Below are 16,203 nucleotides of genomic sequence, written 5' to 3' on the forward strand. Positions count from 1 at the left end.
CTTGGTACGCAATATCTCATACCTGGCCCCAAATAACCAAACTGACTGCATGATTTACTGTATTGTAATAATGTTGCTCATTTTGCCCATTCTTCAGTCCATATGAAATCAGTGTTGACCCCCCCACCCACCTTTCCACACAGTTCCCCAGATCCTGCCAGCTATTACATACTCACCTGTCAAGAGAACTTACAGACAGAAAAGGACCTTTCCTACTGGTGGATCACTGAACACTTTCTGTTAGTCACTCAATGGGGTGCAATCCCATCAGTGCTGCATCTGCACAGAAGCAATGCACTCAAGTACATTAACTGACTTCACCTGTCGGAACCCAGGAGCCCTCTGATCTCCAATCTCGCATAACTGCCCCAGAGTGCTCTTATCTACCCCATCAGGGTCTCATCCGTTGCCCGTTTTCTGAGGGGAACCCCAACACTCAGCTCCCACATCAATGACATCACCCTCCAAACATACTTCTCTCACTCAAAAAAAAAAATAATCTCCATTGGTTTCAACACTTTCATCTCTGCCCCCTCATCAGGGGCTCAAAAGGATGAGAGGTGAGCAATCCACATTTGAACAACATCCTTGTTTCCATCAGGACCGCCACCCCAAAACTGCTCCAATTTGTGAAAGAGGTCAAGATGCACCTCTTTAAAGAACCCTATATAACAAATGCATTAATCGTCCACGAAACCAGTTACCGCTCTTATCACTCATTCACTTTATGCTTGTCTCTGACCATGTACAGTGCTCTGTTGCCTTCTGGCTGGGTTTGTGCTGTAATATAAGCATAAACATACATACATTCATCCACATTGGCATGACTGGTGTGCCCTTGTTCAGCTTCCGTGTCCGCTCATATACCTGCCTGGCCCTGTGCTGGGAAGCCATGCTGCCCTCCATTAACTGTTGCCGGCCATGTGATGGTTGACCCCATCGTACAAGGCATTGCTTCACTCCTTGTCCTTCTGGGGCAGTGTTCACTAACTGCACATCATCATCTAATCTGCGTCCTTTTCACTTGCTCACAGGCCGCCTAGTTCCCATCACAGTGGAGGGCCTACGGGTCCTGCCATCTTGAATGTCCTTCATCTGACTTCCTGACTCCAACATCACCAATCAGCCATTGACTGACATGTTATTGATGACGTGTCCCCTGCTGCCTCAACCTGTCTTCAGTGTCCTTTGGGGTGGTTGGCTTCCTTCCACTCCTGATTCACCTTAAGAACTGAGATTGAATTTCCATTGATTCCTTGTTGCTGCTCTTTCTCAGCCTTCGATCGGAAGCTGCATCAGCTTACGCTTGAATTGCTGTTACTCAGAGAGCATGGTTTGGTAACTCTCAGAGTGGTTGAGGTTGGACTAAATTCTGTACAAGGGCTTTAACATGCTGTTTGTCAACCAGATTATTTTAATTTGAATGTTTCATGGGCTTTTAAATGGAAAGATGGGGCAATGAAGTAGTGGCTGCGCTGTTAGGGTCTGCTATCTGAGCCTGTAGATGTGCTGTATGTTAACTCAGACATTTCTTCTCTAACTCTATTTCTACAGGTCACTGAAACATGAACAGAAAAAAGAAGGTTTTACTTTAGTGAAACACAACAAAAAGGATTATTTCAAGGGAAGTTTTAAACATTCTTGAGCTCTAGGGGAGAAACACATTGTGTGTGCCAGGAATGGTGAGGAACCTGGAGTGGAAGAAACTGCTGAATGTGAAAGTTGTGAAATCTCTAAAGTAAAATGACCATACATGTTTACCAAGAGTCAGTGACTGAGATTGAGTAGCCTCTGAAATATAAATGAAACTCAAGTGCAAATTGAAAGTCTGCATCTACTAATGTCAGAATATTTTCACTTAATGGAAACATTTCAAGATTGGTAGAACAAAAACATTGGCAACAGTTGATGCCCACGCAGGGCACGTGAGAATAATCACTGTTGTAAATTCTGTCTGGTGGTTCATGAGAAATGCCTTCGAGACCCAAACCGCACCCCAACAGATCAGTATCCATCCGTACACGTGATATGACAGAACTATCAGGAAGACTAATGACCTCCGTTTAAAAGAGTTGGCTTTTGTCTACATCTCCTGTGATTCAGAGGAAAGAAAACCTTGTTTAAAAGAAAGTATCTGTAAATGCTCTTTCTCTGATGTGATCACAGCAAAGACACTGGCTTATCATTTCCAATATAGAAAGATTTTCCCCACCAACTCTGTCTGTTGGGTTGATTCGAGTGGTTTCAAAGTGTCCTGGACCTCCAAAGATGATCATGTACCTGTCTTAGCCGTTGAGCGAGAAATCTTAAATAGGACCAGTGCTTTGCTACTGATAAATCATAAACCACACTGGCATGCCCTATGCACCTGTCATTACTTGTATGAACAAATATACTTAACAGGCAAACACTAAACCCCAAAGACTGTATCAGTGTTTTTGAAAATCCTATACCAAATGTGATAAACTGGAGTCACAAAATCACCCAGGCATAACTTGGAGAAAATAAATCCATGAGAGGCAGTTTATAAGACAAGTTAGATAGACTGCGTTTACAAGCAGGAAATTGATCACCAGATAAAAGCTATAACTAGTTGAATACAAATGTTAAAAAAAGCATCTTCAATTTATTTTAGAAGTTAAATCTTAGTGTAATATAAATGAGTACAGACTCTGGAATCAGATTCAGTCTTAAGATGGCATATATCCAGGAACGAACACAACACGGAGATGCATACATCTCGAATAAGAGCAATGAATGTGAGAACGGATTTAGTTATAAGTCCCACCTCACTAAACACGAGAGAACTCACACTGGACAAAAACCTTATCAGTGCCCTGAGTGCCAGAAAGGTTTCAGTCACAAATCCTCACTCATTCAACATGTGAGAATCCACACCGGAGAAAATCCATATCAGTGCGCCGAGTGCCAAAAACGCTTCAGTCGCTGGGGCAGTCTTAATCGACATAAGAAAATCCACACTGGACAATACCCTTATCAGTGCACTGAATGCCAGAAAGGTTTCAGTCACCAATCCTCTCTCATTCAACATGTGAGAATCCACACTGGTGAAAAACCATATCAGTGCTCAGAGTGCCAAAAAAGCTTCAGGTGTTGGGACAGTCTCACTCGACACAAGAGAATCCACACTTGTCAAAAACCTTATCAGTGTTCTGAATGCCAGAAAGGCTTTAGTCAGAAAGGCCATCTTATTCGACATGAGAGAACTCACACTGGGCAAAAGCCTTATCAGTGCTCTGAATGCTGGAAACGCTTCAATCAGAAATCCAACCTTACACTGCATGAAAGAACCCACACTGGGCATAAACCGTATCAGTGCTCTGAATGCCAAAGAAGTTTCTGTTCCAAATCCAATTTAACTCGACATGAGAAAATCCATACTGGGCTCAAACCATTTAGGTGTTCTGAATGCCAGAAAAGCTTCAGTGAGAAAACAAGTCTCACTTATCATGAGAGACTTCACACGGGGGAAAAACCTTATCAATGCAATGAATGCCAGAAAAGATTCAGTCACGGATCCTGTTTAATTAAGCATGAAAGAATCCATACTGGATATAAACCATATCAGTGCTCTGAATGCAAAAAACGATTCCGTCAGAGATCCAGTTTAATTAAACATGAGAGAATCCATACTGGGGTCAAACCCTATCAGTGCTCAGAATTTCAGAAAAGCTTTAGGGAATTCATACTGAGCAAAAACCTTTAGAGTGCTCTGAAAGCTAGGAACCCTTCAGTCTGAATGCCAGCCTCATTCAACACGAGAGAATCCAAACTGGGTAAAAACCTCATCATTGTACTAAATGCCAGAAAAACGTCAGTCAGAGATTCAGTTTGATTCAAAATGAGGGAACCCTCAACCATCAAAAAAATATATCAGTGTTCTCAATGTGACGAAAACTTCAGTTGTAAATGTAACGTCTTTACATGAGAGAGACCATGTGGGTGAATTAAAGGTGCTCACAGTCAACCCTGGGGAGGAGGCGTCAGCATCGCAAAACCTTCACATGAAGCAGCCGCAAAGACCTCAGTCCATTGATGGTCTTACTAACTGTCTACTGAGAAAAGCACACACCGAGACATGAACATGCTTTAACTAGTCTATTTACTTAGTAATTATTTGTGGCGTATTTGAAGTCATTTGCTTGCCAAGCCTTCCACATTCCACGAGGATTTCAATAATGGCGAAAAACTGCTGCTTTCCAGGTCTGGGCTGGCAACAGTAGTGGTCATGAGGCCCAACTAACTATATTAAATAAGAATGACTTTTTTAAAGATTTGTTTTTTAAAGCACCTAAAGTGAAATATTTGTATTTATGTGCTCAAACTTACAAAACGTTATGTACAGAATTAATGAATTTCAAGGGCCCGATTCACAGAACTAACTTAAGACAAAATCCTAAACTTACTACCATTTTCGTATTCACAAAAGGCACTTACTCATTTCGGTATTCACAGAAGACACTTACTCACTTCAGTATTCACAGAAGTTAGGAGTCCTAACTTTAGGACTCCTAAATGCCTTCTGTGAATACCAAAAATCTTAAAATTAGGATTTTTCTCAGTTTAGGAGTCCTAAAGTTGGGACTCCTAACTTTACTACTACTAAACTGAGAAAAATCCTAATTTTAAGGCTTTCGGTATTCACAGAAGGCACTTAGGAGTCCTAAAGTTAGGAGTCCTAACTTTACTACTACTAAATTGAGAAAAATTCTAATTTTTAGACTTTTTGTATTCACAGAAGGCATTTAGGAGTCCTAAAGTTAGGAGTCCTAACTATACTACTACTAAACTGATAAAAATCCTAATTTTAAGGCTTTCGGTATTCACAGAAGGCATTTAGGAGTCCTAAAGTTAGGAGTCCTAACTTTACTACTACTAAATTGAGAAAAATCCTAATTTTAAGACTTTCGGTATTCACAGAAGGCATTTAGGAGTCCTAACTGTACTACTACTAAAATGAGAAAAATCCTAATTTTAAGACTTTCGGTATTCACAGAAGGTGTTTAGGAGTCCTAAAGTTAGGACTCCTAACTTCTGTGAATACCGAAATGAGTAAGTGCCTTCTGTGAATACCAAAATGAGTAAGTGCCTTCTGTGAATACCAAGGATTTTGTCTTAAGTTAGTTCTGTGAATCGGGCCCGAAGTCTCTAAGAACAAATTAGTCCCTTTTTTTAAATGAAATGTTATTAACATAGTTTACCATAAAATAAGTATTCCAAACACATATATTGTTTTAATAATTCATTGAATTTGTTTGTATTTCAAAAAATGTGATATAAATTACTATCATTTAAGATTATTTACTTTTAAGCCCATACCTCCATTATATTCCATGGGAGGTTATTTCCTTTTAAGCCCATGCCTCCATTATGTTCTATAGGAAGATGTTGCAGTATGAGTGGTTGGCCGTGTGTGTTGCTGCACTTATTACTTCTTCTTTTGGGTGGTTGTAACTTACGTTCGTAAATTTGGCTCCACCTCGTTTCAAGGAGTGGAGCTATGCAAATCTCCACTTTTGAATAACTTTACACTCATAAATGGTGAATAGCCAAAAGTAGCAAAGTTACTCAAAAGTGTATGAGTAATCTTGTTCAAACAGTTGGAACAGTTGGAAGAGCTAAAGATGCTACCATGCGACATTCAGATCTCAACAACTAACAGTGCCTAAACAAACTGTGTTGTGCTTTGGCAACAGGCTGTCACCCCCTCCTTTGTATATAAATGAGCTTCTGTGACCAGACACCCCTGGCTCCCATCTGTTCCAATGCAGATGATGATGTGAGTACTGTTTCACAATCACAAACAAGGGCTATTTTGAGAAATAATAGGCTTCCAAGTCACAATGCTAAGGTTATGTCGTTTTTTGTTCGTTTTCAATTTATGTTACTTTGCAGCAATTCTGCAGGTTACTTTTTTCTCAGTTTATCCCTTTATATCGTTCCTTACCCTCCATCAGTTAAACATGTGAGGTTTGACACAGGATATGTTGATAGTGTTCCTAGACCATGTCACAATCCCTTTGTTCTCGATTTGCCAGCATTTGTTTTGTCCATACGCTGGTCTAGCATGGCCTTCTCATGGCAGAGGGTGCTTTTATAGGAATAATAAATCAGACATATATGAAATTGTCAGAGCTGCAAATTGTGATCGAAAAAAGCTGAAAATGCACCACTCTAAAGAATATCACATCATGACACACTAGAAGTCCTCTTTCACTGTTAGAAACTAGCTCCCTCTCCAGTCGCAAGTTGTCTGTCTTTGCCTTGGACCACGTACAGAGCTCTGATGCTTTTCAGTGATAGTCGTGGTATACTAATAGGACATATATAAAAGGATGAAATGTATTCACACTTGAGTAGCACTCATCTCTTACAATGTGGTGTGGGGAGCTACATTCTATATACTGCTTTTATTAATTTGTGATTGAATGTTGTGACCAGATAAGTCAGACACACAAAAGCACTCTCTCAAAAGGTCTTCCTATTACTTGGTGTGTAGCTTGAAACCAACGGGAGCTGTGACTGGAAGAGCCTGTGGTATTTACGGATCACATATAGTGTGTTGAAAGGGGACAGATATAAAACCAGACTCCACATGACCTGGTACGGATGTCGGCAGGATTATGGTTGATGCCGGGGGTGAGAACATTCTGTTAAGCATAATGTATAATGGCTGGTGGACTGAATATCCATCATGCTGCAGATTGTCGGACTCTGGCTTTCCTTAGTCACATAGCTCCTCTCCCTGTTTAAAAGCGCCTGTGCATTGTCTGTAACAAGGTACCACCATGGTGACATCTCACACATATGTAAAGCAGCGCTAGGCTCCTACCCTCCTAGATAGGAATAAATGTGATATAAATGGGAGATGTTGTATGCTTCCTTTGTATTGGTGTTTTTTTTTTTTTAAATTAATAATGTAAACTCGCATGTATAAGTGAATTAGACTTATATTGTTTATATGTTCTCTATTTAGGCGTATTTGTTTTTATCATAAAGTGTGGGAGAAAAATTAATTATCCTGAAGAAGATGGCCTAAAATTGGGGTATCGACTGAAATTCGTTGATGCAGACTTTGATAGCAAATCTGAAGGGCATTGAAAGAACATTGTAGACATTAATAATTTGGTGAATCTTTGATATGCAAACAATGACCCAAGAAGATTGTTGACAGCAAAAACATATAGTGTTGTTTATTGTGTTCTCCCAATCTATGTCTTTGTGATCTGTAATTTATTGCCTTTTATTGTAAAATATAACCTACCTCCCTTGCAGAAAGGGTTTTTATAAATATGGAGTTTTAATATGTTTTCTTATTTTATGAATGTGTACCGATACACAATTTGTTTATGGATTTTAGAATGAGATTTGATATATGAATAAAAGGTCAATAGAATAGTCTCTCTTTTGTACACAATAATACAGGTGTGGTGTTATACCTTAATGTTATCGGGGATGCACATGTTAAATTGAATGGAATCAGAGTGAATGTGTTGAACGCACCTGAAACTGTATATATTTGTTTTTGACTGTAACTAAGTACCACCATGGTGACATCTCACACATATGTAAAGCAGCGCTACGCTCCTACCCTCCTCCCTGTGTAAACACGTTAGGGTGCCATTTCTAGCCAGGAGTCACCAGTCTTGCATGTAAATCAGCCAGTGTGTCATCTGTAACCTGGCTCTAATGTGCATATATAAACAACCACCAGGCTAATGTAACTCCTCGCTATGTAAATGAGCTTGTGTGCCGTCTGCACCGAGCATCACTAGTTTCATGTTTCCTGTCTATGTAAACAATCTTGTGTGTCATCTGTAACCAGGCACCACCAGGCTAATTCATCCTGCACAAGTAAATGAGCACCAAACTAATGTAACTTCTGCCAATGTAAACACATATGTGCCATCAGTAATCAACTACCACTAGACTCATATCTACATATGTAAATGAGCACCAGACTAAAGTGGCTCCTCCCTACATTAATATGAGCCATCAGCAACCAGGATCACATCTCCTACATATGGAATGTGCACCAGGTCCATATCCCTCTTCGCTATGTAAACTTGTGTGCCATCTGTGACCAAGCAACAACACGCCCATGCGCCCCCTTCCTCTGTAAATTAATGTGTGTGCTGTTTAACCGGGCACCACTAGGCACACATCTCCTACACTTGTAATAGAGCACCAGGCTCTTATCACTCCTTCCTGGGGTTAACAAGCATGTATGCTGTCTCTAACAATGAACACCAGCCTCATGGTAACCCTATTTTTGTAACCAAGCTGGGGTGAGGCGCCCTTTATAACCAGAACAGCCAATCTTGTTTCTCCTCTCTCTGTAAACAACTCTCGTGGCACTCTGTAACCAGGAACAACCAGGCTCCTATCGCTCCTCGTTATGTAAATCACCCTATTATCACCTGGGCTGATTGTGTGCTACATAAATGCCATTTAAAGGATAATGTATTCTCTGCCATATACATTATAAGGATAAAACAAAAAGGACGCGATGGCTAGGATATTGGCGCGCTCTACCATGTAAGCCTAATCAAATTCAAAGTCTTATTCAACAGTGTCCAAGTGTTATGTGGTGTTCCGAAGAGAGAAGAGCCATCCAATCCTCCTCGAGGAGAGGTCCAGGATTCAGTAAATAATCTTGTCATCCCACTTCCATATACAGGGCTCATGTATTGACACAGTGAGTGATGTATTATGTCTCTCGTTACGGAGAACCGCTGTCTTCCTTCATGGCCACAGCCATCCAGTGTGCTGGCCGGGTAGAGTGTATTGGCCAATAACTGAGCCCCGTATATGGAAATGGGACGACACAAGATTATCTATTGTAGCTGTTCAATATTTTCCACCCAGTCCACAGAGATATAAACGTAGGATACTAAATGTTAAGCCCTGATGAGGTCTGCTCAAACTTGATCAGCCTGAGACGAAACATGTTGGCAAAGGGTGCTTGAAACTACAAAGGAAATAAATGAGCTTTTGAAACCACAACCTCAACTTTATCTTTGTGTGCCTGAGGAACCGTATATACATTATATGGATATTGCAAGTCACTAAGGAGTTCTGTGACCAAATGGAAAAACATGGCTGAAGACCGAGCTCCTTGTTAAGGTCATGGAACGCAGAAGTGATTTGAAGTATCATTTTAGTGCACAGCAGAGGGGGGTTTTATATTGCCCTTTAGTGTGGGTGGGAAAGCATAGTCGAGTGATGCTGGCAAACTTCAAACTTCCTCTTTCGTAACTGAATATCACACCCAAAACTGCACTAAGAAGCAGGGGATGTGCTTTAAAATGTTTTCTTCTAAAACCCAAGTGTAGTGCATAAAAGGTGAACGGTAACCACACAGAATGCAGACATAAATGTAATAAGGCACAATATGGTCACGGAAAACAATATGAACATTTCGAGTACGGTTAGCAAGTGCTATAATTCTTCCACCCTAAATCTATTTCCAAGCTCTGTGCTAAAACTTAGCAGAACTAGTAACTAGAACGCCTGTATATCGAGTTTCTTAAGATGGATCACACAACATACCCTCTCTCTGTGTTTAGTTATTCTCTATCACAGTTTTGCCCGGGTATGAACAGGGCAAGGCTGAAGGCCTCTTCTCTGAACCACTCCTGGATCCTGTCTCCAACTGTTTGTCACTGTAAGCCAGGGTGACTTCTGGCATGATAGTTCCAATGTGAAGCCCATCCAGTATTGGGCAGCACATCATTTGTCTAGTTTGAGCCTCATCCTGTATAGGAGTAAATGTCATAACAGTTGTTTTGCCACCTTAAGAGGGGCACAAGTCGTTTCTAGTCTGACCCTCACCTTACATAGGAGTAAATTACACAACATGGCTATTGCCGCCTTAAGTGGGAGTACAAGTTGTATCTAGTATGAGCCTCACCCCGTACAGAAGTACAGGAAGCAATAAGTAGTATAGTCACTAAAAGGAAAGAAAATATGTGTGTAGTCTTATCCTCATGCTGAACAAGAAGAAAGAGCGAAAGAAGAGAAATGGAACCTTGGGGCAGGGGCTCACAAGCCCGGTGTAGTCTGATTCTCATCCCATACTGAAGTAATGGGCAAAACAGGGAGAGTGTCACTGTAAGGGGGGCACAATTTGTGCCTAGTCTGATCCTTTCCCCGTACAGGAGAAAAGTGTGAAACAAGGATATTTTCCACCTATGGGAGGGGTGGGAGGGTCACAAGTTATGCGTAATATGATCCTCACCCATATAGGAGTTAGGGGCTTGTTGCATATTGTGGAGACTATGGGCCAGGTCTACAGGGTTTAGATTTCTAACCCACAGGTTGAAAGACTTAGTCAAGCGCACCATCACTGAGTAAAAAGTCCGGGTAAATGCAGCCCTGCACAACCCACTGAGCAATCCTGTAAGTGTGGGACTTGTGCTCTCTGGGTTACCAAAAGTCGCCTCATGGGTTGAGGGACACAGTGGTAATCCACATGACTTTGTATTAATGAGTTATTTTACTTAAAATATTTTCTTTCAATTCCCGAATCTAGTGCTCACCATATTACATGATAACATCACAGAAGTTACAAATTTGAAGAAGCTAAGCATTTCAGGAACAGTGAAAACTTGTAACATCATTATCACTATTTATAGCCCAAATACTCTCACTGTGCTATCTCTAGGCACTATGCTGGTTCTAGTAGAATCAATAAATAATATACCTATTTCTTGAGATTCTGAGGTGGTACACAGCCCTGGGACAACAAGGTTTGTTGCCTGTCTGGAAAAGCTTGCCAGCTGCTTCAAGGGAAAGGCATTGTGTTTGTTCGGGGGACAAACATTGCTCTGGTGCCATTCAGTGCAGCCTGAGTCTCGCTGCATGCCTCTTCTTCAGTTAAGGTGAAAACTGGTGCCATGCTATCTGGATCTGCGCACTTGGAGAAGTTTCCCTCTCAACCAATGGTGAATTCCCAGGGTTTATACAGGATTTTAAGACACTGGATCTAACCAAAATAAACTAGTTAGGTGCAAAATACATTACCTATGTAAGATCCCCGAGCATTTGCAGCCTCTTTAGCTCACGCTTACTTGAAAAGTGTCTACTTTTAAAACCTTGAGGTGTAGACATCGACAGGACGTACTAGACATGTGACACTTGATAGTCTAACAATTAAGGCTAAAGGGTGTTTAGACCCGGATACCACTTTCACCAGTTCCGCTACAGATGGCAAGATGCTGACTGTGAACTAAAGTGCAGCCAGGTGTAGGAAGCTGGCTCTATATATACTATACCAAAGTAAGATATAGTGTGCACAGAGTCCCGTGGATCCCCCAAGGCTTACAGAGGTTAAAATAGATAATAGCTTACTCTCGATTTGTGGTAGTGTGGGCGAGCAGTAAGGCTTTATCAGAGGGTAGTGTTTGTATAAAAGATATTATTTATTTATATTTTATTTCTAAAACCAAGCAGTACCTGGAACAGGTAAGTGTAATAGTACTTTGCAACAATATTGCACTGGAATGCAGTTGAATTTTATTTATTTATTTATTTATTTATTAAGCGCCAGAATCGACCCAAGAAGGAGTATCTCCGCGCTGGGGCGATTGAATGCAATTGGTTTGGTCACAGGTAGGTCAATTGTTCAGGAACAGTTGAAATTTCTTTTCAGTTACTTTGAAATTACTATGTCATTACTTTTTAGATTACTTTTCAGATTACTTTTTCTACTCAGTGTGATATGCCTAGATATCACACTGGGACATTTCCTAGATAAAAGGCAAGTAAGTCAGTATTTGTAAACACACAGTTTCTTATGTTCTCATACAATTTCCAACTCCGTACTCAGAAGAACTTTTTTCACAGAAAAGCACTCAATGCAATCCTATGGGAGAAAATGAAGTTATCGGTTTAAAGGTAAGTACTTATTTGTGGGAGTTAGGTTTCTAGGGTTAGAACAAGGATTCCTCCAGGGTCAAGTATACATTTAAAAACAACCCTCAGCGGCACTAGGGTCGCCGGGTGCAGAGTGCTGAGGGCCAATGTTATCCAACGGGGTATGGGGGGTCTCCTGTTGGTGGCTGCTCATGGGCATGCCACTTGGATGTTGGAGCAAAACTCCTAGGGTTTACCTCAGGGCAAAGGGGGATCCAAGATAGCACATAAGGTACACCCACAGCGGCATAGGAGCGGCCGGATGTTGTGAGCCCTGTTGGTTCTAATGTGGAAGCTCTTTTTGAGGCGACCATCTGGTTGGGGAGGTAAGTTGGGATGCCAGGACTTTGTCGGTGAGGCCACCCAAGGCCGTGGGGCATCGGGTGCAGGAGTGTCTTTTGGCATTCGGTTTTCCTTACTGGCTCCAGGCACGGTGGGGGGGATCCTCCAAGTAGGGGCTGCAGCCGTCGTCGGGAGACTTGAGGTAGGTCAGGGATCCCAGGTCAGGATCGATGAGGAGACCTCCTCGTGGTGTCCGGCCACTCGATCTCGGACCATGGGCTTCGGGTGAAGACTTGTGCAGACTCGTGGATTTCGACGGAGCCAGAGTCTATTGCTGAGCAAATCCTGTGCTCACAGGAGACAAAGTTTCGATAGGGAAGGCAGGGCAGGTCTTCCGAGTTCTGGGGGCTGCAGGACACATCGGGATTCCGCTGGAGCACGTCGTGGTCGGGACAGGCCGGTAGGGTTGGGGCCAAGTCAGTTGGTGTCCTTCTCTTCTTCCTTCAGCATGGCTCTTCGGTCCATCTTCACGTTTCTTCATGTCTGAGGAGGTAAGGTTAGGTGTTGCCCCTAAATACTAGATTTAGGGGCGTTTCAGGTAGGTACAGATTAGGACCAATTGGGCCCTTCCTTGGGGTGGGTACACCCCTATTATGCTACCCTCCAGTGGGAGGGGGGCATACGCCTCACTCTGGTTGGCTGGGTCCCTCCATCTTCAAGAATGTGGGTACTGAGAGTTGTGCTTCGCCACACCTCCCCCACCTGAGGGGTGGGGTTGTCAAAGGTGGGCACACCTCTCCTCCTATCTTGGTTTTCCCACCGATTCTCCTGTCCATAGTGGGGGACAGAACTGGTGGGGGCCAGTTGCTGGGAGCAGCAACTGGCTGGCTCAGCATACAAACGCGGCAAGCCTTTGAAGCTTCCCCTTCGTGGACCATGCCCATCCTGGGGGAGGAGGCTTGGCACATCTGCCCAGGATGTGCTTTGTTTCAGGACCCCGAGAGCAAGAGGCTCACGACCCAGGGGTCCAGAAACATGTCTGAGGGTGGCAGCTTGTGAGCTGTCAGTCAGCCAAGACACTAGTGTTAGGTCGTTTTTCAGAGGGCATCGTTAAGATCCCCTCTGAGTTCATTTTGCATGAAATCCCACACTGGCATCGGTGTGGGTTTAATATGCTGAGATGTTTGATATCAAACTTCCCAGATTTCAGTAAAGCCATTATGGTGCTGTGGAGTTCATAATGGCAAACTACCAGACCATATGCTCTTTATGGCTGTTAATACATTTACAATGCCTAAGAATGGACTTAGACATTGTAGGGGTACAGGGCTCATGCACATGTACCCTCACCCGTGGTATAGTGCACCCTGCTAGAGGAGTGGCTTACCTATAACAGAGGCAGTGGTTGTAGGCATGGCACACAGGGATGTGTGCCACGTCGACTCTTCACTTTTCTCTGTACCAAAACACGCAGCCTGCAATGGCAGTGTGTGTGTGTGTATTAGGGTACAGGACCTCTAAAGGTGGCACAATAGATGCTGGTCACAGGGTCCTTGGTACCTACAGTGCCTGTTACAAGGGACTTACATGTGGCCAGAGAGTTGCTAATTTGGGTTTGCATCAGTACAGTTTTAGGGAAAGAACATAGGCCCTGGGTACCTGGTTGGCAGGAACGCTGGGCACACTTAGTCAAAGAGCATCAACATCAGGAAAACGTGGAGGGGCAACCATGCAAAAAGAGGCACTTTCCTACATCAGGCTAACGAAAATGGAAACTGTAGTTAAAATGGAGCTTGTCCTACATGTCTTTATCAACCTCAAATCTTCTAAAGCACGTGATTAAAATAATAGAATTATGAAGGAAAAGCATCATCACCAGAGCTTCGTGACTCATTTAGAGAACAGAAGAATATGCTAGAAATGTGCATTTGATGGAATCAGAGTTCATTCCGTGTTTCATGTTCAGTGACACATACCTTCATACTGAAATAAAAGAGGTCTATGCATTTGCAGACAGGGGATCATGACAGGCACAATAAGGGTATGGTCACCTTATGGGGCGTGCATAGTGTGTCTAGTCTGAACCGCACCTCGTACAGGAGTAGGGGGCACAAGAAGGTAGTGTTGCCTCATTAAGGGGAGTGCATGGTTTGATCCTCACCTTTTACAGGCGTGAATGGCACAATGAGGATATTGCCCCCTTTGGTGGGCTCAGAGTTAGATCCTCTCCCCGTTAAGGAGCGAAGGCCGCAATAAATAGTGCTCCACCTTAACGGGGGTGCACTGTGCGATTGTCATCCTGTACAGGAGCAGAGGGCACCATCAGAGTGTACGGTGTGTCTAGTCTGATCCTCATCCCATGGGGCTGTAAATGGCACAATACGGATATCGCCGCCTTGGTGGTGCACCGTATGTCTAGTTCACCTGAGGACAATCTTACAATATGATGGGAGGCTGCAAGATGGTGGAAGAAAGAGAACAACGAAAGCCAACCCTCTGTTGTGGTTGAACGGATCTGGCTCCCAGAAGGACCAGTCCTGCCCCAAGTGAATATTAAAAATCCACAAATGTTCACAAGTGAAAGGATCTGAGAATGCGCCTTGTATCCTGGAAGTTTGGGGGCAGTTAGAACACCCACAGCACAAGGGAACCCGAGGAATTATTGCTCAAGGATGAAATATGGCTGAAAAGAAACAGCACCTTCGCGTACAGTGCCAAATCTACTATACATGAATATCTTCACCCCTAAAAGTATGCTCATGAACAGGTGCAGAGTTACTATTTGGTGCTTACAAGTGTTTAGTGTTGCCCTTTTGGAAAGCTGCGCTGGTCTCCAGACATATCATTGGGAATGTCACGTGACATCACCTGCGAGCTCCTGTTCTCCTTCGCAGAAATCTACATAGCAGACATTTAAGCACCAGGGGCACAAAGAAGCTGTGGAAATCCACATTTATTTTCAATCATCCACATGGCGAAAGTCCTTTTCTATGCCCATTGAATCTAGGGGATCCATCACCCTTCCCATCATTATAGACGACTTCTCCAGCCCCAGACTGGAGTATATTTCCCACCATTTCTAGGGACAGACATGCTCAGAAACATACAAGCTTGTGGGTATTCACAAACCTACAAAGTGTAATATGCCTTGTATTGCCCACCCCTGCTATACAGGAAATCTTGATCTCACCGCACCAATAATTTAGACTGGAAATGTAACATCTAAAGTGCCCACTCCTCAAGAACTGGAAGTCTTGATTGGGGTTAAGTAGTTAAAAAACATAATATTTCATATTAATTCTATGTCACAGTATGAGAGACGGGAAGGAGAAGGATCAGTGAAAGAACAGTATGAATGGGCTTCTGCTTTCGGTAGAAACCTATGGGAATAGCAAGTTATTCTTTATACTCTGCATTAGAATGAAAGAATTAATCATTAATATAGCACACACTGCTTGCCAAGGTCTCTTGGCGCTAGTCTAATTTGTCGCTCTTAGGTAAAGTAGCGCATCTTAAGTATTGATTAAACACTGCAGATGAAGGCAAAAGTCACCAGTGGACAATTGTGGCTCAAAAGGGATCTTTAATTGGAAAAGTGAGCATTAAAGACAAGATTGCATATAACCGCAAAGAGGAACTCCGCACTGTGAGGCAAGGTTGAGACAACGTCCCTAAAAAAATCACATTAACAGGTCAGTTTGAGAGCGCGGGGTTGGTGGAGGGGGCAGTTGGGCCAATCTCACGATATTTGTGCAAAGACAGACCGTAAACAGTTGTAGATGTTTGCAAATGACTTCCATAATGACTAAGAGAACCCTATGGACCTAAGATTACAAACGAGGAGTGCGTTCGACTTGTCTCAGCTCTTTTGGTAAGTAATTTAAAGGTGGAGTTTACTCTTAAATGATAACATGACAAGATATTAAAGTTTTTACAACTCAATTGGATAAGAAACTATTGGTTAGCGGCTGGGTGGTAGGCCAG

The 16,203-nt window shown here is 42.7% G+C and overlaps 1 protein-coding gene across 1 annotated transcript in view; it reads left to right on the forward strand.

The window, feature by feature from the left end:
• Positions 1–9,382, forward strand: part of LOC146847636 (uncharacterized) — a 31,930-nt gene extending 22,548 nt beyond the window's left edge. Inside the window, exon 2 of the mRNA XM_085651774.1 lies at positions 1,555–9,382. Within this exon, the coding sequence (XP_085507900.1) occupies positions 2,660–3,727 (1,068 nt within the window). The 5' untranslated portion in view covers positions 1,555–2,659 and the 3' untranslated portion in view covers positions 3,728–9,382. The remainder of the gene's footprint in view (positions 1–1,554) is intronic.
• Positions 9,383–16,203: the final 6,821 nt, after the last annotated feature.

The sequence above is a fragment of the Triturus cristatus genome, chromosome 4_1, assembly GCF_964204655.1.
Source record: "Triturus cristatus chromosome 4_1, aTriCri1.1, whole genome shotgun sequence".
In the NCBI taxonomy this organism is placed as follows: domain Eukaryota; kingdom Metazoa; phylum Chordata; class Amphibia; order Caudata; family Salamandridae; genus Triturus; species Triturus cristatus.